Raw genomic sequence first — 25,790 nt, 5'->3', positions numbered from 1 at the left:
TCCCTGTGGCTTTTCCTCGGTACCAGCCACTGTTTGTTTGTGTTCTTGATCAGCATGAGTCACTCCTTAAGCAAACGGTACGGGACGCAGGACTTTGACCTCATTTTCATTGCGCAGTTCTGGGAGAATCCGTGCGGCTTTGAGGGGGTCACTTCAGGGACGGATGCGGGCTGCACCTTTCCCTCTTCATTCTTCTTCCTCAGCAACCAAAAAACTCATTTTGCCTTCAAAAGCAATAGTCCCCCTTGGGGAGGAGAGGGTACACCGGTATGAGACACAGAGCCACAGGGTCTCCCCATCACCTGCCGTGCCACCTGTCGGGCAGTGCTGCTGCAGCTCCCGCAGCCTCCCTGGGTGGATTGCAGACCCTTGGGGACACCGTGATGATGTGCAGCGAAGCCCAGACCCGTGGGGGGTGGCCCTGACCCCGTTAGCAGGATGGCTGATGAAAAACACACACGGGCACCCTGTGAAATACTGATTACGTTTCTGTGCTTTTTATAGCAATATAGTACTTTATTTGAGACCGGGAAACATATTCTCAAATATTTTGTTTTAAATTACCTGTACACACACAGAGCCTGCTTACGGAAAGGGAGCACCTTGTTACTACTTAGTTAAATCCATCCGTCATCAGTCCATCACCACCAAAATAAACCCCCCAAAGTTTCCTTTTGCTCTGGAAATAACACATTCAGATAAACCTCATTTTATAAACATAAGAATTACATCGCCATACCAATATATATATATATATATATATATATATATATAAATCTACCTTCCATAAATACATCATACATAAAATATGTTCCCAAAATACATTCATGCATGTTCCCCTTTTAAGACCCCTGCTTGTACCCCAAACATCTGTTAGCTGGGAAGGGCAATCTCTGGGCGAGGACTGGAGACAGGCTCATGTTTGCAGGTGGCACCAAGACCAGGCCAGGTTGTGAAGAAGCCTTTGGTGTTCGGGTGGTGTCGGGGTCAATTCCTGCATCCATGAGGTCTAATCCTGCCCCTCCGGGACAGCGGGGCTCTCCTGCGTGCGGTACTTGCCTTGCCCTTGGTCATCAAACTGCAGCAGCTGCCAGTGCTTAAGCAGCCAAAGGAAACAAATGCCCATTCCGTGTCTGCTTAGGAAAGCATAAATACACAAAATATACAAAATAATTCTAAGTAGCACCTAGCACAAGGTGTGTGCCAGCTTTGAAGCTCAGTAACACAAGTCCTGTCCCTGTGAATGTTTGATTCGATGTAGGACTGTCGGGGCTGGCCCTGCCCAGCCTTCATCGCCCTGGAGCTGTGCCTGGACCTTGTGGCTGTGCGTGTACAGGCAGCTGGGCAACCCCCTTGCCTGGTGGGGCTGTGAGAGAAGCCAGGCAACCGCCTGCTAGATGCTGAAATTCCACCCTTAACCCCTGGTAGATATTGCAAGTGCACACTTACAGGCCATTTGGGGAATGCTGCCCTCTCTACTTGCAAGCACTGGCCTGGAAACAAGTCAGCATCCCCTTTCCACAAAGCAGGCTGACATTATGGCAAGCCCTCCCTTAGGTCTGCAGTCTAGAGAAAAAATGAATTCATTCTGACTTCTCACATGTAGCCAAAACCAGCATCTTTACAGAGCAACCGAAGAGAAGCATTGCATAGATCCGTATCTCATCCTCCCGCATCCAACAAACAACAGCAAGAAATAAGTTCAAGTTTTGCACAGGACATTAAAAAAAGGCATCACCGTTAAACAACACAACAAAAAATGAGGTGTTACCATGGTGTAAACTCTGCGAGGAAACAAGGCAGCGAAGTACAGTGCTCGGCAGCTCTCAGGAATTGCTGCCTGTAGTGTACTGATGTATTTGCTAGACAAATCTCATCCCAAACCTATCTCCCATGGCACAGGAATATGAACTTGCATAATTAGATGCTCTGCTCCTGAACAAAAGGGCTGGAGAGCACCGGCATGAATGACGAGCAATGCTGTGTGTCGTGGGAAGGAAGACAACACTGCCTGGGCTGTCTGCTTTGCATACAGGAGTTCAAGGGCCAGTTGCCCTCTTTGCAATGCAGATTGCAGGACAGCAGGTGTCTTTGCAGGCTTAGAAGGTCTCAACAGAAGTTTTGCTACAGTTGGCTTTATCATTGAGATATGAGGGAACAGATCCTCCGGTGGCTTAAACCCCACGCACTCCATTGGAGTTACTGGTGCCTATTTCCACTCGCGGAGGATGTGGTCCTTGCTTGTCACAGACATGGAATAAAGCTACGGTAGCCCTTTCTTTAAATAAAATTAAATAACTGCATATGACATCAGCACACAACTTTAAATGTGCTTCTGCTGTTAAGAAAATAGCAAGCACACCAGTGATTAATTAAATTAGTTCTCTTAAACTAAAAAAAAAGTGAGAATATTACTAATAATTAAATAATAATAAAAAACCTAGGGACTGTATAATGTCTTCTTGTCATATTTTTGAGACTGAGAAAGTCACTGGCATGCGTATAGCTTTATATATCCTCTGCAGCAGGAAGCGAAGGTTTGGTTTCCTGGAGGTCACTGTTGCCATTTTCAGATGTGTCCGAGCTGCCCTGAGCTGATTCTGCTGGCGGTGGTTTGTACAGTAAACAGGCGACCATAAAGAAAGTTGTCCCAAGCACCTGCAGACACCAAGACACCCCATTACTCCCTGTTCTGCCCCAAAACGTGTGCCCAGTCATCAGCAGGTGTAAACCAGCAAAGCATGTGGGAACCAGCAGTACTTTAGAGAGTGTGAAGGATTTTAGAAGCCTCTTTTTCATGGTAACTGCTAAACACAGCTCTCTACATCAAGTGCCTGTGTGGGAGCTGTTAAAATGATGGTTTCCAGCTAATAAATAGGAAACACACAGCTAAGGTCTCGTATTTTCTAGTGGTGATCAGGGAACGGTAATTTACAGCTGGCCCACAATGACATTGCTCACTCTCACTAACACACTGCCGTCTTACATTCTATTCCATTTCAAGCAAAAGTCACTTCAGTAACTGTTGGGAGAAGAGGGAATTTTTCTTACGGCGCAACAGAAGCTGTAAGCCTGGAAAGTAATGGGATTTTAAGAGAACGATGGTGCCTGGAGCACCATTACCTGGCAAGAAGCAAATGGAGTTTTTGCCCTCACTGAGAACATTTCATGTCTTAAGGTCTAGTTTGGGTTTGGAGGAGGCAGATTGGCATAACACGAGTTTGTAAAACTGTCTGCCAGTGCAAACTGCTGCCTCCTAAAGAGCTGCTTGATCGGAGAGTGAAACAACAGCCTTACCTTGTAGACCAGCCCAGTGATCAGGGTGTAGCGGCTCATGGCTGAGTTCTGGTAAACGTAGCAAGAGCCTTGCTCGCCGCACTGGTCCTGCCAGAGCAGGCAGGATTTATCGATCATCGACCCAAAGGCAATGGGGCCGGGGATGCTTCCTGCAGGAAGACAGAGCAGACTCTCAGTTAGGGCAGGACCTATGCACCAGCCTCGCAAGGCACTTTGGGACTACACTTGCAGGAATGCATCAGGCACTGAGGCTACTGTGATTAAACAAAGCCACCATGCAATGTCCAGAACTGTGCCCAGAGCAACAAGGCACCCAAACCGTGCTGAATTTCAAGAAAACTGAGAGTCCAGCGAGTTGTCTTTTGACTCTGGCCTGCTTACTGCACAAGCACCAAAAGACATACACAGGGGCTTCAATGTCCCTGCTCCTTTTTTCTTAAAATAAGGACCCCTTGCCAAGACATTGCTCCTCTGCCCCATCTGTGCCGTGCTACAGAACCCTTCATTCATTTTTCAAACTCTGTGCAAACAGAATTAGATTTTTCCCTTGCAAACAAAGGAAAGTATCCTCCTTTCACCATCCCACATCCTGCCCCCTTCTCTTCCAACCTGACTTGTTTTGTTCTTAGGTAAAACAGCATGGTGCATGCTCTGCAAAGCCAGCAGACCACGCAGATGCACAAAGTCACTTTGTACTATACCTAGCGTTCGTACGACGATCCACTGGATCCCGAGCGCAAACGACCTTTGCCTGTCAGGGACACACCTGGGGAAGAAGAGGGGGATGTTCAGCAGTGCTGCCAGGCTGCACAGCACCTCCCTGCATGCCAAGCTTTGTCCCAGTGCAATGTCCACCCTTGCCGCTGCAAACTGGGGGACACACGCCCCTGCCTGATGTCAGAGGAAAGAGCTGCTGCCAATGCTAAGATTTGCTCTCCCAGCTAGACAGTGAAGGGAATTAGTCCCTCTCTTTCCAGGCTGGTGGTTCCCATCACACATTCCCTAGGGCTCAAGCCCTGAGATAAAAAGGAGACAGAGATATTTGGGGCTTCTTGCAGAAGACCCTGTGCTTACCGCAGAGTCGCAGTCAGGGCGGGAATGCTGCTCAGGAAGGTGAAGAGGATCACTATGAACATGAAGAAGAGGAGCAAAGTCCTTTTCGCACAAGAGGAGGTGCATTTGCCTGCCTCTGCCTCACCAGGGAAGGTATTTTCCTCAACACAGCTACACTCCTTATAGACCTGAGAAAGAAACGCTAGTGAGTTGTTTGCCAGGGAGAGCAGTGATAGTCAGAGCTGGGCTTTAAAATGAAATAAATTCAGAGAGGGCTGAAAACAGCTGGTTTTGCCCCCTGAGCAGAGTGAAGCAGAAATCCAGCTGCATTCTTGACACACACGTTTCAAAACAGATTATTAAATAAGAGAAACGAACTTTGCCAGGCAGCCCTTGAGCACCGAATGTCATCATTTGAGCCTTTGCCTGTGTCTATGAGTAGCATGCTGGAAGGATGAGGAGGTGCATCACGTGCACTGAAGACCCAAAAGAAGCCCCATAAGCATTGGCACAGGAATCAGGTGCCCACTGAGTTCCTGAGCCTGCCTTGGTGATATCCTATGGATTTCAGTGCAGTTTGACCCAGAATGAGGCAAAATCAAAGTTGGGCACTTTGAGGGAAGCACTTTGAGTGTGGCCTCAGTGTACCTTCTACCTTCTTCCCAGACGGTGCCTGAGAGCATCCTACACCTGCTGCAGGCTGTCACCGACTTGCACCAAAGCCCTGACCCGAGGATGCTTTTTCAGAGCCAGCCAAACCACTTGAAATACAACATGCCATTGTGTTGTTAATGCATGGTGCTTTGGGACATACCTTCTTGCCATTCCTGAGTTTCTCAGACACTTTTTTGCACCCAGCGTGGCAAGGAGAATAATACATAATGTTATTGCTTCCGCAGACAGGGCTGTAGGTCTCCCGCAGGCAGCCGCACTCAGCGTTGCATGCTGCTGTCAAGTTTACGTGGCCGCCAGGTACAGCACTAAAGGAAACACAGGAGCAGTCAGCAGGGAGTCCCCGAAAGGTTTTCCAGGAGGAAATGTGGTAGAGTAAGAGAAGAAGAAGAGGGGATGGTAGGAGATGCACAGGATCCCCAGAGAGTATAGCGCCAGGCTTGGGAAAGGTCTCATCTCATCTCATCTACTTTTAACCATGAAACAGGAATTGTGCCTTGAGCTACAAAGCACGTTTAAGTGACCAGCTCATGGGGACACATCTCCATTTGGATGGGAGATCCCCACTTTTAGTCTAAACCAGTAACCCCCACTATTTGTACAGTCACTGGACACAGGAGGACCCTGTGAAGGCAGCTGAAGAGTGAAGTGACACACACTTGGTGATGATCCCTTCCCTGACTAGAGCAGGAGCCTTTTCCATAAAGTCTATTAAACAAAAAAAAATGGGCATCTGCATTCTGGGGACATGGCTCTCACCTTCATCATCTCCCTGTAAGACTGACTGGACATTATCTCCAATCTCCAGCACTAACAGACGACCAACATCAGCACCATGTATTTGCAGTTACCCTTATTGCAGTACAAGACAGGTGGGATCATCATTATTACCTTCCTGTGTACATCTGGGTTACTCCTGCCATCGGCATGTTAGGGCAACGAATGAAAAAAATGAAAATAGCCATCAGACTTGTCACTGTGCAAAGCAAACACAATTTGATGATTCCTGAGCAGCGGAGTTTAAATTTATTCACAAGGAATCCTCCCAGGAATGTGCCTCCCCCTCCGGCCGGCACGACCAGATAACCTGAAAAAGGGAGAGGAAAAAAAAAAAAGGTTAGAAACAACAGCAAGGAGTTTCTGTGTCTGAATACATGAAGTGCAGTGTGTCTGCATGAGAATAACCGTTTGGTTGCTGTGTTGCTTCTTGGTAGGAGTTCAGTGGACTCTGCTTCAATAGGTGGTCCTCCACAGCAGCCAGGTAACATGGCATGAACCTGGTTGGGCAACTTCTTCTCCCCAGAGATCTCAAAGCAGACTGTTTTAGGAGCATATCATGAGTCTTGATGCCTGTTGGACCCCACAGAACTCAGATTAAACTTTCTAAGTCTGGGACATGAGAGTAAAGCGAGGATCTTCCCGTTGACAAAGTATGTCCGCAATTCAGACATTTCTTGTTAGAGGCTGTTATCATGTTTCCTGGTAATGCCCAAGAAGGAACAGACTACAGTTATTTTGCTTTCCTCTAGAGGGTAACAGATGGCTGCAGGAGTGACACGTTTCTTACTGATGTCTGTAGATAGAGCTCTGAGAACACACTCGGTACAGCTGTGCTGATAGGAAACAATCCTGACTGTCTAATAGTTGAGGATGATAACCTTTCTGTAAATGAATGGCAAAGCAGGTTTGTCTAATTCTACATGAGCTACAGTGCTCTTGTATTTGTAGGAGAAAATCAAAAAATGTTGCAAAACCAGGTTTCCTTACCAAAAAGGGTAGCAGCTTCAGAGGCACTTAAACTGAACTGAGACTCCAGGAACTTGGGTCCAAAGGTGGACATCCCAGCAATGAGCGTGGCTTCAGTTGCTCCCGCTAAGCAGAGGAAGATGAAGGTGGGGTTCTTCAGAAGCAGCAGTACTGATCTGGGAAGGATAAATATACTGGGATTGAATCACTGTGGCACATTTCAATTTCAGGTGTGTTCAAGTATCTTCCACTCCTAAGTGGAAGGACTCTGTCACCAAATCTCAATTGTTCCAAGGTTGTATTAGTTCCTGATGACATTAACCTGAGACTCTTAATTCAAACAATCAAGAGCAAGGAACAACGTTGTGTTATATACATGTACACATGCTCCTCACGTGCACCCATGTTCTCATGAGAGTAACTATCACTTATAACCATGGGTGTTTTGCAGCTCATGGGAAATACCAAGCAAATCTTTCTGTATGGAGGAAGCACCTCCAATATACCTGATATCCCACAGGAAAACAGAAATTAATCTTTCTCCCGCAACCTAAGCATAGTTTTACATGTAGATTAACATGTAAGTTAAGCAAATACATTTTATTTTTGACCCACTGGGATTTAGGAAAGAGCAATAGATATTCCTGAAAAAATGCCATGTGTCATTTATATGCAGAAAGATGATCCAGCAACAATTCCATCTCCAAGACACAGAAACACCCTCAGGCACATGGGATGGTCTCAATTATCTCCCACTATCTCGGATATTGGACTAAGAGGGCTGACACTGCTTTGCAGCAAGCATTTTGTAACGAGTTTGAAATTCTGCCACATAAGTTCCCCTAGGTTTAGCCTGGACCTGTACAAAATCACCCTGTTTTGGGGTATGGCACATCCTGCAGCAACAGCAGCAACTGGGACACAGCGGGATGCTCATTGAATTAAAAGGCACTGACAGTCAACAGCTACAGCTTGGGCAGAAATGTGAAAAAGAAGAAAAATCTGCTGAATTACGACCAAATGTGAGAGTGTGAGGCTCAGCATCAGATATGCCAGGAATTTAGAGTGATTTTACCCATGTGAAGCAGACAACTTCATTATAGCTAAAGAACAAAGAGTTTGAAAAACAGAAATACCACACATTCTTACACCTTGATTTCAGAGGGCTTTATAATAACCATTGTCTAGCTGTTGGGATTAGCTTAATTTACTAACCTATTTTCCAGGAATGGTCTTTTCAACTTGGAAGAATGAAGCCTAATCTCTTAGCTAGGAAACAGTCCTTGTGGGCCTTGTGACTGATGTTGAAATCTTACAATGCCTTCACCTCTCCCAGTTCAAGAGAAAAGAGGAGAGTTGTTCCTGGCACTAGCATTACTTTGTGTTTGTCAGACAAAGGCTGCAGGTAGGAAAATGCAGAGGAACAACTTTCAGCGCTAAGAGTAAGGGCATGTGTCATTTCTTGTTTGCAGACTGAAGATGTAGTTGTGAGGAGCTAATGCGTATAAAACCTCGAGTCAACAGAGATCTTTTCATTGCTGCCAGCAGGATTTTAATCACACCCAGAAACCACATAACTCTCCAGAAGTCTTGGCTGTCCTTGGTTCGTGCAGCCAAAGGGATTTCAGGGAGCTCAGCATTGCCAGGAGAAGAATCCTACCACGTCTAAAAGCCTCGTCCTACAAGCCTTTACTCACATAGGCACACGTGGGCACTTTTTCCTCTTGTAACAGTCCTATTGAAGGAGCTGGGAGCTCATCTGAGGAACACTTGCATGCCCAGGACAAGAGGCTGCCAGGCTGTAACAGCGTAGTGCCACGTGCTAACGAGTCAATAGTGACGGATGGCCACTTGTGTAATCTTACAACCTGTGAACGGGGATTTTTCCAGCATGCAAAAAGGACACCTGCTGTAACCACCACCTAGGGAATGGAAGGCAGTATTCTTGTCCTGGAGGAATGCAAAACATCCTCCCCTCACCACACACACAAGCTGTAGTAAAGCCGTGACACACACCACAGCCCCACCCTACCAAGTAATCCAAGAGGGACAAATGAAGTATTGACCATTGTTGTTTTTTTCCTGAAGATGTGGGCTTGGCAGATCAAACGTGCAGCTAGTAAGGAACAAGCCTCCTGTCCTGTTTTTGCACAGCTCTACGTGTCTTTTCTTTGAACCTGCACTGACATCAGGGGATATTTCATGTGAGAAATCACATGGAAGCAGAGGAAAGAAAATGCTATTTTATCAGGCCTTTTCAACCCAAGAATTAAGACAGAAATCTCTTCAGGGCAGAGGCTTAATCTGTCTGGGCTGTATTCCTGTACACTCCTGTTTTTAGGGAGCACTGTGAATATGATAACTCAGCAAGCTCTCTTAGAAAAGAACTGATAGCATGGAATAGTATTTTATTTCATCAGCGTTTCTGCTTATCTTTGGGGGACTCTCACTGTCCGTACTGTGAGGAAACATGTAGATCCCTCATGGAAACAAAAGCAACAGTGTCCCTTGGCCTTGCTCTGCAGGCAGGTCCACACGTACCTGAGAGCTGCACACAGAAGTGGCCTCCTCTTTAATGCAAGTCTCTGGAACAGCAAGCCTTGAAGGCACTTCCCTTTAATAATCAAAACCAGGGAAGCCAGGAGTCTGCTGGGTTTTTGCTTTCAAAAGAGAAGAACTTTCTGATGTTTTAAAACAATAACAACCGCACTAAAATCTGGACTGATCTGAATGGCCTGATATGAGCAGGGCTGCCTGCCTTCAGTACCCATTCCTCAGGAACGAGGGGCAAAGAAAGATGTTCCTGGAGCAGGACACCTCTACCTATTGCTTTCACTGAGACTGCTTTCACTGAGAAATAGGGGAAGTTTTGTTCAAGATAAGCAAGAGAAGCATAAAACACTGAACTTCATCCCTCTCTGCTCCACAGTCTGTGTTGGTTTTAGTCACAACCTCATTATCATTTAAATGCAGGTTTGAATTTAATTTCCGTGTGTAGAGTAAGTCATGACCTCGGCAAATGGCACCCAGTCAAGAATGCCATTTAGTAACAGAATTGAAATCTGTTCAATGTAATACTCTTCACGAAGCTGCCTTAACCCCTGGTAAACCACTCATGACGTCTCCTAGATTTTCTAACTCTTCCTCACTCCATGAGCTGACACACCAGGGATGGACGGCAGCTGAGCACTTCTGCACTAGGCAGGTGCAAGCGTGCTTGCCCACGCAACGGAGCCAAGCAGCGGCCCCAGGATTACGTGCACTGCTGTACCACTGCCGGGCAGGGGAGGTAAGAGTAGGAACACGTAAACGGGGCTGGAAGATTCAAACACACAAAAGAAAAGAAAAGAAAAGAAAAGAAAAGAAAAGAAAAGAAAAGAAAAGAAAAGAAAAGAAAAGAAAAGAAAAGAAAAGAAAAGAAAAAAAAGTAGGGGGGGGAACGAAGGATAAAACAGAACAGGAACTGAAAACTACTGTGAAGGATATCTTGTTCCTTGAATTTGGAATGGAGTTATAGGAGTGGTTATTTTCTTTCCTCTCTTTTCTCATTAAAAGGACAAAATAAGGTTCTAACATGAGACAAAAAAACAGAGGAAAAGACGGGAAGCCCAGAGGAGACATTGCACAATGCCCAGCTGGGACAGGTGAGGCCAGACACGAGCAGACAGGAGGCAGACAAGAAGAAATGAAATATGAAATAATGCCACTGAGAGAATGAAATAGCAGTGCTGGTGCATCTCACGTCACCTGAAGATCGGCATTGAGCCACTCCTGGTGAAATTCAGTGCGTTGTACATGCCCTCATGTGGTTCACACATGGCCATGACCTTCTGCAAACTGGAGACAGGACCGGACCCTTGTCCCTGGTCTCCCACATCATTCCCAGCACAGTTTCTACTTCACCCATTTGCCCAGTTTGAACCTGAGAGGAGGTGACCACCTCTATCCAAAGGGATCCAGCTCCCTGAACATCACTCCTGGGGTGTTTTTCTCACCGAGGTAGATCTTTAACTGTTTTCCCAAAGTCCGGATCTGATGCTTTTTTGTGGCTCCCATCCTTCAGCTGATGAGCCTCCGACACCCTCATAACAATATACCGCTGGGATCCTGTAAACGAGAGGGAAATAGAAACAAAGAGCAGGTGAGATGCTATCAAAGCAGGGAATTTGCAAGAGGCAAAAACAACACAACACTCTCCACCAGCCCCAGCTGCTTGGCTTCAAGAGAAGAGCCGAGAAATAGGCAGAGAGCTGAGGGGTGAAATTAATATTTTAATTACAATTTGAACACTGGAAGCTTGTCGCCCACTGCTGCCCTGGTGTCCCCAGCTATAGGAGGATGCAAGCACAGTTCCAGCCCTGTGGGGCCGCGTACCTGGGAGGCGCTGGGGGTAGCCCAGGATGGGGATGGAGATTAGGAGCGAGGCTGCTCCAGCCCCCAGGAAGCCGATCCACCATGCCCCCACCCACAGCGTGTTTTCCGGGGAGATGTCAGTCCTGTAAGACACAAACCCAAAATGACACAAGAGAGAGAGGTGGTGGTTTGAAACAGAGGGAGAAAGTTGGGCGCTGCTTTCACTAAAGCTGGCAGGGCCTGGGGAGCACAGGGGGGCACGTCATTGAAGGAAACCACCTCTCCCCCAGAATTTTGCCATGCCCACCATCCATCCTGCCACAGAACACACTGCCTCCTTACTGTAGAGCACAGCACTTAATGAGCCCAGGAAATTACATCATTTAATTCTTTTTTAATCTCTAGCTTGCATGTTCACCTCTTCCCATTTCATTTGTGCTTTGGGGGTGGCTGTGATCCTTGCTCCATCCCAGAACCACCCTTTCTGTGAGAAAGCTGGTGGAAATGACCCATTCCTTCCCAAGAAACCCGCTCCCCCCTTTTATCCCATTCACCTGCCAAAGAGCCTGTAAGGTAACAGGGGATAAAATAAATTAGAAACACTAAAAAGCGAGGAGGGACCAGACGTCGTGGCTGGATAACTGCGAGGAAAAGCAGCACTGCTGGCAGCGGTGCCTGATCAGGGAACTCATTCAAAAAATTCACCTGCTGCTCCTAGCCTCATTAGAGCAGGCAGTGCAGCATGAGGAAGGATTTAGGCTGACAGGTTTGTGAGCAATTTTCTTCCAGTGACAACATTAATGCAAGCAATCATTCCAGCCTCAGCCCCCCGCAGAAACGTTGCTGAACATGGTGGGCATGTTTCCACCCAGCCACCAGGTAGTTTTTCTGGATTATTTTTTTTTTTTACCCCAAAGGAAACATACAGCATTAAGGAAAAGGAACAAGATTATTTTTTAACAACTTACTCTCTGTGTATTTCAGTATAAATATTTAGAAACATTCCTCCTACCAGATAACCCGCTGCAGGCCCAAGGATTGCAGCAGTGTAGAAAACAGCTGAAAGGCAAAACAAGCCGTGTTAGAGAACCTGCAGCACTTTCGTGGATGCGTTGCTGATGGGGAGCTCTAATGCCCATGACTTCAACTCCAGGTACACACAGACCACCACGGAGTGACTTTTGGTATCTTCTGAGGTTCAAAAGGGAACCGAGATGGAAAATACCATGCGTAGCTGGCTCTAGCTGTGAGAGACACAAAGCTGGACAGCTGCAACAAGTTTCATCTCCCTCTTGTGCCCCAGGGAAACTTCTGTATCCAACCAGGGAATGTTTATAGCATGGGGTACACAAAAATGGTTCAGGGGAAAAACCTATCTGTGTGGTTACTGTTTTATTATTTACCAGGGGTGCATCTGACCCTGCTGCCACATCCTCACCGCTGCTGCAATGAGCAGAGGCGCTGCCTTGCCACTGACAATATACAACGTCTACACAAAACGTTGCAGCTCTGGCATTTACTGTGGTTTGCTGCCATGGAAAGTTCATTGGCTTATCAATCCCAGGCCTGTGACTGCCTCCTCTCCCTACAGCCTTCTGATATAACCATACAGGCGGCCAAAGGCCAGGGCCGCAGGATGGGCCTTCCCCTGGTGGGGAAAGGTCAGTCCTTTCACCAGTTTCACCAAGTAGGCTGGAGCAGAGGGGTGAACTGAGCCCCAACCTCTCAGTGAAGCTGTGCTGTACTTTGCACCAGCAGCATCTGAGCAAGTCTCTCTCCTGTGCTATGGCACTAATGGGGCACTGCCTCGCATGGACAGGGTACGGCCTCATGGTCTTTGGCCACACTAAGAAGTTAGTGCCACGCACACACCGGAGGGCTGTCCCCAGCTGACTCCCATGCTGAGGACAGAGACACCTCCTGGCTTGCGGGAGTAAAAATGCCCAGCTGCACTTGCAGGCCCTGCCTGCCAATAACTGGAAGGAGAAAAAAAAATAATCAAAACCTCCCAAACAGCTGCTGCTGCTTCTTTCTGATTATCATCTGGTCTGTCATCAGGAACAAAAGGCTTGGAGGAACTCTCAGCAAAGTGCTCAGGGCTGCCTCATCGGTGCCAAGGCAGATGGGCCAGGTCCCCCTCCCACCCCCCCCCCCCCGAGGCCACTCACCAATGTACACAGGGGAGTAGTTGGTCTTGACGTTCTCGTCTAAATAGGTGACGCCGAGCGTGTAGAGCGGCGTGGCTCCCATCCCGTGCAGGAACTGCCCCAGCATGAAGACGAACCTGTAGCTGGAGAGGCTGGAGGCGGCCGGGGCGCACGACTGGCTCTGGTTCGCTGCGCAGACACCCACATCAGCCGACGAGTGCACCTTGTACATGCCAGTGGTAAAGTGGGGCAGGGCGAAGAGCAGGGAGCCCAGGCCCATCACCATCACGCCCCAGCCCAGCCACCGCGGCTTGTGGCCGTTCCCCCCGAAATAGCTGACGAAGGTGAGGCAGAGGCAGGCCGCGATGTCGTAGGAGCTGGCGATCAGCCCGCTCTGGTAGCTGCGGAGGTCGAAGCGGCGCTCTATGGAGGTGATGACCGTGTTGATGAAGCCGTTCACCGTCATGCCTTGCAGGAAGGAGGCCACGCACAGGAAGAACAAGACGCCCTTGGAGGTGTTGAAGAACTGCAAGCAGCCAGGCGTGAACCCTCCCCAGCCACATGCCAGCTCCTTCCCGTCGGTCGAGACGTATTTAATCCCCTCGCCAAACTGGGTGCTGTCCCTGGCCTCACAGAGGGGCTGGGCGCAGGACTCGGCGGGGCTGGGGGTGCCGCAGCACCCCGTGCCATTGCTCAGTGGCGTGCCCCCAGGGGTGTTGAAAGCTGCACTGTCCTCGCCCGAGGGAGATGGGCTGGGGAAGACGATTGCCTGATGGAAGTGGAAGCCATTCTGTCCCGTTAAGCTAGGGGGCTTGGCCATGAACAGCACGGCAGGTCCAGGTGCAGTCGTGGCGGGGTCGGCTTTGTGGGGTGCTGTGGATATGTTTACTTAGGGGCTGTGCACATCAGATGGTGAAGGTGTGAGCCAGGACCATTGCAACCTGCAAAAAAAAAGAAGTTTTTCACGCACTTCTGTATAAAACCATACCAAAAGCCACAATTGTTTTTCTTTTTGTAGAATACTTATTCTTTCTTAACAGGTACAGCATTTTGCTGTGCAGGGCAGCTGGATGTGTGCCCTCCACCACAGTGTACTTGTACATCAGATACTGGGGCACTGTTAATAGTACAGAAAAGAACACGATCTTCAAGAGCATTAAAAAACAAACAGACTTTTTCAAAGCATCCTGTGTTTCCCAATTACTGTTTTTAATATTTGTTCAAGAGGCTCCTATAAAAATACTCCTTTTCAGCTTGCAACCCGCCTATCAATAGGGTTATGGGAGAAAATGGGAGGCTGTTTTCCCAATAAAATGAACTACGTTCTGATTGCTGTAACCTGGGAATATTTCAGCCTTTGGTGAATAAACTAATACTCATGTGTGCATTGCTGAAAAGTTTATTGATATTTCCTTTGCAGATTATGGATTGCATGAGTGCTGATGTGCTTCCCTGTACCGGTGGTTCTTGAAGGCACTGGGGCAGGGGAATTGCAGAATTTGATGCTTGGAAGACCATAGGGATTCTGCTTCTATTCCAGAAGGGCAAAGGACATACCACATATGTAAGCATGTAACTCAAAAAATGCAGGTCAGTAGTGCTTCAATCACACCGGTCCTTAAGATAAGTTTAGCAAATGAGAGACACCCAGCAGCACATGTGACCTTTCATTTGCAAATAATTCTGTTATCTTAATGAACCTGTCTGGGGACCAGAGTGCACAGAATATGACAGGGTCCCGATTTTAGCAGGAATTTGGTGATAACACAGAGGCAGTGTGCCACGAAGCACACTTGCAGCCACACCTGCGCCCAGCGTTCTGTGGGTGCTGTCAGCGCAGAAACCTCCACTGTTAACATGGGGAAATGCAAAAACTAGCCAAAGGCTTTGAAGTTCAGCTGCAGACACAAACTTTGGTAATGTGTTGGCATAATAATGGCTTGGAAGACCATCATTTTTCACTTTTTTGTCCCTCCAATGTCCTTATGACTCTTGCAGCTCTAAACATATTCTTCTTGTCTTTGGATGTAGTATTGCAAACAATTAATAAGGGTGCTTTAGCACTCTATTTAACCAAGAAGGGATTACTGGTTATTGGATCAGGCTTTAAGGAGCGGAACTGGTCGTGTTACCCCGGTGTGAATCAACAGAGTCTTCTGCAAGGCAGCTGGCTGATGTCAACTGCACGCTTCCCCACGTCACACACATTTGACATTATGTTTGCACTCATAAAGAAGACTACTGAGCTGGGAACTGATTTTGCTAGTACTGATTTCAGTAGATAAAAAAATGCCCATCTCAGTTAGTTAGCTTATGTGACTGAGCTGCCAAAGTGGCACACCTTCCCCCAGGGGAAGTGCTTGTACTGCCTCTATCAGCACTGGGATGTCTCCGTCGGTAGATTTTTCATGAGTCAGGAAAAATATTATCACTTTGCATTACAGTTTTCTCATCCTTGAAGTAGCAGGAACCTTGCCACCGGATCCAAGTGATTGCAGCATCCTCCCCCTCGACTTTTGTTACTCTTAATCCTACTTAGTTACCAGTGAACATGGGTTCTTTCAAGAAAGCAACAAATCTTTCCCCAAAGCAGCAAATGTCTCCCCCCACACTCAGAAGCCCCACACTGCCCCCAGGCCCACGTCCTGGCCCCCTCCTGCTGGAGCAGCACTGCCAGGCTGCACCCAGATGCTCTGGGCAGCAAGCCCTATTGCTACCCGCTGCTCTCCACCAAGCTGCTTGTTATCTCTCCAAGTGTTTCCAAACTGGAACTGACACGTTCACTGGGAAGATTAGCTTCCACGTAAGCCATATGCCACTTTAGAGGACAAAATATAATTTTTAGGAAAAAAACACACAACAACAAACCAATCAACTACATGCACTTCTAATCATTTTTATTCATCTGAGCCATCCATCTATTGCTTCTCATTCATCTCTGTTTTTAATGATTCAGCTGGTGAATTCTTGCTTGCTTTGAACCAGGCCCAATGCTATTATCTCTATAGATTTACTCATTTTACTGCAAGAGTTTAACTCTTAAAAAAAAAAAAAAAAGATGTACAGCTTGTTCCAGACTGCCAACATTACCGAGTCAACACAGTAGAAGTAGCAAGGCAATGAAAGCATGTGATTTGTATTTCACAGTGAAAGTTGTAAATATCCCCACGTCACCAATATTTAGTATTAAATCAATAGCAAAACTTTCAAGCTTTTATCAGGTGATGATTTAAAAAGTCACAGGACAGATAAAAAATATGTTGTGTCTCTGTTGAGACCTGTGATTAGATTAATGTTACATATTAACTCCTAACTGATATGCAAAATAATCCCATTTCCCGAAGAATGCCCAATAGTAGTTAATTTTCCCTTTCACTCTATGATTTTTGACTTTCACAGGGTATTGATGTGGCAAATAACATCTACTCATAATATCTGCTTTCCATAGCCAAGCACAGTTTATGGGCAGACTTAATCATTTCTTCATCCCTATGGCACATATGGAGATATTTGCTAAAGTAATGGGAATGAGGGAAAAAATGGAATATAATGCAAACTGGAGGGGAGCAGCCCCATACAATGCTCAGAGTTATTCTCTCTGACCTGCAAGAGAGCTCAATCTTGCTGTATAGACAGCCTGGCTTTGGGAATGCCCCAATCCCAAAGGACCCCAGGCTCAGCCATTACTCCAGCCAGGGACAAAGTCATCTGCTTAATTTCTCTTAGTAACACCTACTGAATTTTTCTCGGGCAGTTTTGCTTGGAGGATTATCAGTATTACTTCTGTTGCAGCTGATAAACACCGCATAGATCAAGCATAATCCACTCACTGGTTTATGAGGGGAAAGCCTCCCAGAAGTGTGACAAATCCACGCCGTGGTCCCGTGAACGGGGCTCGTCCTCCAAGCGCTGCTTGAGCTGGAAGGGAGAGAACAGACAGCATGCGGTGACTGGGCTGTTCTTTGGGGATACAACACTGATTTTTTTTTCCTAGCAGCCAGACTTTTACGCAGCTCCCCAGGGATGTGAAAACTGCCTTTTCTCGTGCGCTTTTACGACATGTCCCTTTGGTTCAGCAATATGGGGGAGGCTGCTATTGCCAGGAGCAGCCCCTTTGTAAGCAACTGCTATAGGAACAGCACCATCCTGCACATACACAATGTTTCAGGAGGGAGAAATGCACCTAAAGAGCACTCAGCACTAAATATCTAAATAAATAAATATCTAAACAAATATCTAAAGCTGTGCTCACCACCAGTGACAGTGCTGTGGCTGCACCAGAGGTGTGCTTTCAGTCCCTCCGGGGTCTGAGGCTTGGAACACAGCAGCAGAAGCTGGCTTTACATTATCACACGAGCAAGGATACATTTATAATTAAATAATGCCTAAATAGTAAAGCTTAGCTCTCCCCAAATCCTTTCTTTGCCAAGCACTCTTCCACTCACTGGCAAATTAATGCAATAATACGCAAGAAATCAGGAAGGTGGCTTTGATAATTTTCAATTAGCTGCCTGAAAATGCTTTGAAGACAAATCTAGCCAGATTTTCTCAGCTTACTTATTTGTTCCAGCTTATCTGTGCAAATGCAATTGGCTGCAGCTGCCTTAGACCATCTTTAAAAACTTGCAGTGCCAATACACAAAGCAGATTTAACCAGGCAACTATATTCTGCTTCAGCCAAGATTAGCCAGACAAAAGGCTGTTTTATGCTGTAATTCCTAACTCCCTCTCTCGCGCATCACTCTTGCTTTAATGTCTTTTTCTTCCCTGTAAATTTGATCAATGATGAGAAGGTTTCCATGCTAGTACCATACAGTGTTCACCTGCTCATGGAGCTGGGTGTCCCTGCAGCTCTCACAACGCAGATATGATGCTGACGTTTTCCGTACACATAGCACAGCATTATTTTCCAGAATTTGTGTCCTCACAACCCATTTAAGGAAGTCCAATATTCAGGATAATGTTTCTGCACGAACCACTAGTAAGCTTTCCCCAGTGATTGCCAGTTAGCTCCTATAAACATCCCTTCTTTGCTTCCATGCAAAAGATGCACATTCAGGCAAATCCTGTATGATGTAAGCGATAACCAAAAAGAGCATAAGCCAAATGATGAACATCAAACATGATTTGATGCTTCTAAATATAAGAGCAATAAAAATGAAGAAAAAAAAGGGGGGGGCAAAAAACCCCAAACCAAACAAACCAAAAGCACAACAGGATGTTGCTTTTTTACAATCACAATGCAAGGATGCTGAGCATCGGATAAATATAATAGCATAATGCCAACATCTACCATGGTTTACTGGAAGTTTTTTTTTTTTTTTTTTTTTTGTTGTTGTTGTTTTTTCATCTTCCTGGTTAAATCACGATGAAGGTAAAAATGAAAAGCAGGCATCCCCACCAACATTTGCCATCCTCAGTGAGCACATGAGCACGAGTCGGTGAGATGGGCTGGGAGAGGGGTGGAAACTGTGTCAAGTGGGAGCATGAAAGACGGCAAATGCAGGAAGGAGTCAGCTGGGAGAAGTGTATTTCCCACACAAGCCCACTTTTTTCCGGATCAGCAAGTAATAGCTTCCCCAAACATTCCCCAGAGCACAAGCTCACTGGTGCACACTGCTTAACCTGGATCTTGTTTAACATCCAGAGATTCTCTCTAATCCTCCTAGGTATTAGTCTTGAGAATCCTGTCAAGCAGAGGAACAGCATAACCACCCAGACAGCACTTAAATGAACTTGCTGCTTGAAATGGGCCATTTCGCACGCTACCCTACAACTCCAGCTGCTCATTTTTTGCTTATCCTCAGATCAGCACCTAGGAAGTCACTATGGCATGCAAAATATACAGTTAAATAACCCTGGTTTCTATGTCTCAGATGACTCCCTGGGAAGTCATTCTGCATAAAGAGTGGGATTTCTCTCTCTTAATTACTTGTTAAAAGTTAGGTATCTAATTGGAGTTAGACATTCCTATTGTCTCTGCTGCCCATTGCACAGAGATCGTCATGTCCAGGTTGTTTACGGCTCTCAGGCCATGTCTCCACCATCACTATTTTGTGTGTTACTAAATCACCCATTAGAGCAGATACGGTCTGGAGCAGGAATAGGTACATAATCATATTTCTGTTGGATTAGCCAAGCACATTATACTGAGTATACTCTGGTCTCATGTCAGCTACAACAACAGAAACAATATTTGATCTAGCACAAAGCCAGATGGTGCAAAATTAACCCTTCAACACAAATCTGACGTAGCACAGGGGAGCTTGGACCAGGGTTGTGTAGCTGTAGGGCTTCTGACTCAGTGTTTGCTGTCTCCAGGTCTGACACCATGCACTCTATCTGCCCTCCAACAATAAGCTAAACAAAAACATCATATTTCATCCCCTTAAAATAAACACCAAGTCAGAGTGGGTTAATTTGTATTCGATCATGCAACACCCCAGATCCTGACACATTGTGGTTTGGGGATTTCTTTGAAGAAGGCATATCCCTATTGTGCAATCGAGAGGAAATGATGATCCCTTTGAAGGGAATGACTTCTCTTCCATCTCTGACTCAAAATCTCAAACCAGAACCCCAACTACAAATACAGCAATGATGAGATGACGGATAGGAACCCAGACCCAAAGGGAACAGGTCAGAGCATGAGGGCAGCACGCTGGCAGCGTGATGATGCTGATCACTGCCACCAAGGACAGGCAGAAGGTATGTGGTGAATAGTATGGCCTGGGGATTTTAGGAGGCTCTGAGAACCTGAAAGGATCACTTCCTTAGAAACCTCCAGTACGTTTCAACAGCGAATCCTCACAAATGTCTCTGCTGCAGGCTCCTATAGTGGTTACAGCAAATGGCTTAATGTGGAAGGCACTGACAGTCTCAGGGATGTGTTATCCTCAGTGGCCTGCTGCTTCCATGTGACTGGTAAATAAATAAAAATCTCTGCTGGTCAGAGGTAAGATTCCATCAAGAGATGCTGGTGGAAAAATGCCCAGAGCAATGCATTTCTGTATTAAGTGGCCTCTCGAAGAAATCCAGCTCCGTATGAAACAGCAATCCCATACCAGCACAGATCAATACACACACTGATGTAGACACAGAGAAGGGTGCATGTGTGCTCCACCACCACAAACACCACCGGGTTTGCGAACTGCACCCCTTGCAGGATGGCACTTCTTTCACCTCACAGTGCTCGAGCGGGTCAGTAATTCATTCCTACTGCCAGGGAACAAATTGCTGCCAAATGGTATTTCTTCCTGAGATAAAGGAATAAACAGGCATATAATGTTCCCATTGTCAACCCAAAACATCTGCTGGAAGTCAGAGGGGTTTGCTGTCCGTACGCACTCTGGGCACGGCTTCTACTTTGCACCCTCCGTTCTCTCGTGTATGAGAACTCGCAGCCTTACACAGCAGCTGCTGGAGGACAGATTTACACGGAAATCTGAAAACTGCCTTCAAGGGATTCCTGCCTCCCTGCAGCAGCACGGTGTGGTTTTCATTCCTGACTTGAAAACTCTTTTGTTTGCCTTGCTAAGGACCTGCCTGCATCCTACAGCCCCTGCAAAGGACCTTTGAGGAATGAACACAAGAGAAATAAATAAACTTGTTTTCTGCTACCAGCTTGAATGAGAGTAACTGAGAATGAATTTTTGATCAGTATTCCCTAAGAAATATGGGCCTGAAGTTATTTTAACACATTTGGGACAGATAATCAGTGTACCACGGCTTGCTTACCTCCTTGTCACTCATTTTAATTCAATTTCTTCAGCATCTTAAAATCCTCCTTTCAAGGTTTTCTGCCAAATAAGCGGCAAATACCCAGCACTAAGGGGATCACAGGCTGATCAGGGCTACGGGGCGGCTGCAGAAAAGGCCGATTCTGCCGTAACCAAGACCCACGTCTGACTTGAAGGGTCTAAATCCTCCTCGAGATTGAACCCACTCCAGCCATACAAAGAAAACTGTAAAGCTGCTTTGAAAGCACTGCCAGGCAATCCCTTTTGCGGGAAATTCTTATGCTAACATAAAGCTCCAGGGCATCTGCCCTGTCCTGGATTATGCAGAAGGGGTGCGGGAGCAGATCAGTAACAGGGGGAAGGTGCTGAGCCCTAGCAAACCAGTCCAGCCATGGCGAGGCAGAGAAGGATGGACCAAGGGCTGGCCTTACGATTTCTATGGGGCTTAGAAAGTAAAAAAATAAAATAAAAAATAAACTTGAATTACATTTTCCAATCTGTTTTATTTGGAGTATGTTAAGCCAAAAAGATCAATGCAGTTTTCCAAGAAGAAGATAGGAGGGAACAGAAAATCCAGCAGAGCTCATGATCTTTTGATGATGTTTTGAGGAAGTTTTTATTTTTGTATCACAGGCTAGGATCATTTATTAGAGATTCATAATCTAGATGTACTTTTGTTTTTAATCTCTCAATGCCATCAAGAAAATTAACTTCTATCTCATTGTCACAGTGTATCTAAAGCACTTGAGTTCACAAATAGGAACTATATAAAAATGCCAAAGAGTAATTTTTCTTGTTCTCTTTTTTTTTTTCCTTTTTCTTTTTCTTTTTCTTTTTTTTTTTTCCAGCCAGAATATTGCAAAATCAATGTATTTCGGAGGAAAAAAATTGTTTGGCCTTGCTTTTTCAACATGAAAATGACCCCTAACTCCTTCAAACCACTGGGCAATAGTTAAACAGAACTTGTTAGCATTTCATTTCCTTTGTTCGAAGATCCAAGCTGAGCTCTGAGAATGCAAATGATCAAAGACTATGGACACCATGCAGCAATATATTTTATGCATTAAAAATAGGAATCAAATTCAGTTTGAGTGTAACTACACATACATCAGTGGCACAGCAGACGAGGAGAGATTGGCCTAATGTCTCTGTTACACCAGGAATCCAAAAGCTGCCTTAAGGCTCACCGCCTTGCTGAACACTGAACAGGGGAAAAAAGAATAACACAGACCATTTCCCATTGCTGACATACTGCCATTGCTCATAAATTCATTTACAATCTGGAAGTGGAATGACATTATTTTTGATACCAGCAGTGCAGCAATTGCCCAGATCCAGCATTACTTCTGCCTGAAGAGAGATTTAAGGTTAGAATAACATAGTTCTGTTAAAATTAAACACTGCACTCCCCCATTTCACGCTCTGTGCTGTACTAATGAGAGGTCTGACGCAAAAGCTGCCGAAGTTAGTGGCCCTCTCTGAGCTCTCATCTACAATCACTCATCACTACTGCTGAAGTGGGATGGACAGTTTTGTCTGGGATTCATAAACCAGATGAAGTCCTTCACCTCTCTCCGAGTATTTTTCACAGAAAGCATTTGCAGAATCTCTTTGTTCTTAACTGGCCCGGTTCAGCATCACTATTCGCACGCTGGGAGGTCACTCGAGGCCAAGACGGTACAAACCTAAGTATATCATGGGGAGGTCTAGCAATAAAACAGATCTGAAAAGGGAAAGGAGAGTAGCAGCTCTTAGGGGCAGCTGCGGGAGCTGCTGAAGCACGGCGCTTCCCCACTGAGCACGGGGCAGGCAAAGCCCCAGACCCCACATCCTGGTGCAGCCAGAGCTGTTCCTGCTCCTCTGCACAAAGATCAGCCCCTCACTGGGCCCAGATAATGCGGTTTTTAAGAGTATTAGAAAAGCAGAACACATTTCAGAGCAGGCACTGAAAGCCAGACCTGGACTCCAAAGCACTTCAGGGCAGCCCACATCGGAATCATGCTGCGCGTGGGGAATGGCTCCCGCACGCCGCTTTAACACCAGCCACCTCGTGTTATCGAGCGTGAAATCCAAGGGGGGAACTGAAACCGTGCTCAGCATCTCCCCAGCCCATCAGGCCAGCGCCGAGCTGCCAGCTCTGCTAAGTGCTTGTGGAAGTCTTGCAAAGCATTTCCACTGCTCACCATCGCACTAATGGGATTCTGCAAGGCGAGGAAGACCAGAAACCCAAACGGTAAAGCAAAGCATATAACCCCTCACCTAAGGGTTGTGACCAAGCCCCTAGGAAAGGCAGGTTGCTGGGCTAGGTACGCTCGCTTAAAATAAATGGAAGCAGAAGTGCTCAGGGTGGAATGAGCAGAACGGTCAGCGCGAAGCAGAGCCACGATTCACTTCTGTGCTACCGCAGGGTGAAAAACCCAAAGCAGAGAGCAGGACCCCAGCATGCTCCACGCTGGGAAGGCACACACAAAAAGATTAGGGCTGCCTTCAGGAGTTTGCACGAGACGCAGAGCAGCTGGATGCTGATCTCCCTAAGCCGGTGGATATTTCTTTTGTTAGTTGCTGATCTCGTCTTCCCTCTTGTCTGTAAATCTCTAAGCTCTGCAAAGATTTCTAGTAAGTCCTTGCTCAGGTACTTCCTGGTTTCCGCAGCCCAGAAGACCCAACATTGGCAGCCACTGGGATCCCAGGGTGGATCCACACACGGGGCAGCGCAGGGCAGGATGCGTGCAGCATGCAGCGGCTGCTCCACGGTGCCGCGGGGCTCCCGGTGAGCCTGGCACACCCGTGCACACCCATGCATACCCGTGCACACCCTTACACACCCGTGCACAACCGTTCACACCCGCCACCGGTTCCGGCCGAGCTGTGGAGGGCAGGTGGCTGCGGTTGGCCCTTTTCAGAGGGCTGCTCGCAGCAGCCTCCTATCATTTTCGGTAGCCTGCAGGCTGTACCTCTTTGCATATAAATAGCTTCACTTTTTTTTTTTTTCTCTTTCATTTTTTTTTTCCTTTTCATTATTTGACTAACCCTCTCTCTACCCGCCGTTTCATCCTTTCTCACATTTACATCAGCTCAAGGCATGTGTCTCTAAAGATCTCCTTTGTGTTTGCTCCCCCTCGGATGCTGGTTTAATGTGTGATTTTACAACCAAGTGATGCTATAAAAAGTAGAAGCCCAGAAAAAGGGAGAAAAAAAAAGAGGGGGAGGGAGGAGAGAGAAGGAAAGAAAAAAAAAAGAAAAAAAGGAGGTGCCAGACTGGGATAACTTCACATTTGTGGTGTGTTGCTTGCTACAATTGAGCAGCCTATAAAACGGTAATAAAAAGATACACAGCGAGCTCATATGATTAATGTCCACAAGAGCACTTTGAGCTCGCAGAACTGAAAGCATGTTTTTTAGGCAACAATGCTTTTGATTCCTATCATCTGAGCAAATAGGTTAGCGAAAATAATATAGGTCAGACAATGAAAACGCTCTGAATTCGGCTCAGCACGCTGCCTGTGCCTTCCTTCCCTAACTTCAGTTACTATTCTCTTGCAGCGAGGCTCGCAGTGTTATTCACATCCCTTTTGCTTGCTGCAGGCATCATTTTGCCGTGCCGCCTCGCTAGCTTTTCTTACTTTCTGCCCCTTCTCTGCCCCTTTTTAATTTCCCATCGAGATTGCTAAATGGAAAAAAAACAACAATGCTTCAGCTGTGATAAATGCAGCTACACGGCGGTAAAAAATATTGTTCTCGGAGCATCACCCGGGGTCTAATGGAAAATCTCCACGCGCTTGGCCACTCCGGGGGCTTTTTTTCCCCCTTGAAGCAAGACACGCGTGTCCCTACGCGGATGAGCACTGAGATTGTGGACCCCCCCCCCTAAAATCCCCGCACTCGCTGGCTGCAGCACAGCCCCCCCCGGCCGCCCCCAGCCCCATTTCGGGGCTGTCCCGGCGCCGCGGCTCCCCCCGCGCCCATCCCCGCAGCTCGTGGGCAGCGGGGGCTCAGCGGGGGCCCCGCCGCCCCGCTCCCTGACCCCACCGGAGCCGCTCCACCGGGCTCCCGGTGCTCGCCCGGCATCACGGAGCTGCCACCGGCGTGCGGTGCCCACCCCGAGCCCCTGCATCCCTCCCGCATCCCTCCAGCATCCTCCCGGGGCCGGTCCCGGTCCCCTCCCGGTCCCTTCCCGGCGTCCTCCCGGTCCCCTCCCGGTCCCTGTCCCCATCCCGGTCCCATCCCGGTCCCCTCCCGGTCCCCCCCCCGGTCCCGTACCTGCCGCCGGCCGCCGCCGCCGCCCTTTCGCCGCCGCCCCCCCCGCTCAACCCGGCCCCCGCCGCGGGGGCGGGCACTGCGCCCTGACGGACGGGGCTTTCCTCCAATCGGCGGCGGAACCCGGAGGAGGCCGGGCCAATGGGGTGGGGGGAGAGGGGAGGCCAAAGCGAAAGTGGGGGAGAGGGTCGGGGTGGGGGGGAGGGAGATGGAGAGAGGGAGAGAGGGATGGAGAGAGGGAGAGAGGGAGGGAGGGAGGGAGGGAGCGATGGGGGGGGGAGAAGGGGAGAGGGAGGGGGCCAGGAGGGGAGAGGGGCGAGGGGAGGATGTGGGAAAAGGATGGAGAAGGGGTAGCGAGAGGGCAGGTGCAGGAGCAGGTGCCTGGGGGCATGATGCCCGTTGGCCCCCCTGGCCCTGTGCAGCCCCCCAGGGCGATCGCAGCCTTCCTGCCCCCGGGAGGCAGCGTGGGGTATGGCTGGGGGAGACCCCGCAGGGGAAAGCCCCCTGCGAGGGGCTGCAGCTGTGG

The 25,790-nt window shown here is 47.6% G+C and overlaps 1 protein-coding gene across 1 annotated transcript; it reads right to left on the bottom strand.

The window, feature by feature from the left end:
* Positions 1-355: 355 nt before the first annotated feature.
* SLCO4A1 (solute carrier organic anion transporter family member 4A1) lies at positions 356-25,303 on the bottom strand. The gene is made up of 13 exons (XM_040575981.1): positions 25,268-25,303; positions 17,099-17,186; positions 13,290-14,209; positions 12,090-12,180; positions 11,143-11,264; positions 10,764-10,875; positions 6,790-6,944; positions 5,914-6,109; positions 5,165-5,330; positions 4,372-4,538; positions 3,999-4,063; positions 3,298-3,446; positions 356-2,658 (listed from the first exon to the last, which is right to left on the bottom strand). The coding sequence occupies exons 3-13, from the start codon at positions 14,086-14,088 to the stop codon at positions 2,509-2,511; spliced, it is 2,172 nt and encodes a 723-aa protein (XP_040431915.1). The 5' UTR covers positions 14,089-14,209; positions 17,099-17,186; positions 25,268-25,303; the 3' UTR covers positions 356-2,508.
* Between the last annotated feature and the right edge of the window lie 487 nt (positions 25,304-25,790).

The sequence above is a fragment of the Cygnus olor genome, chromosome 16, assembly GCF_009769625.2.
Source record: "Cygnus olor isolate bCygOlo1 chromosome 16, bCygOlo1.pri.v2, whole genome shotgun sequence".
NCBI lineage: Eukaryota > Metazoa > Chordata > Aves > Anseriformes > Anatidae > Cygnus > Cygnus olor.
Note: the sequence above shows the minus strand (reverse complement) of the source record. Positions and strands in the feature narration are given on the sequence as shown.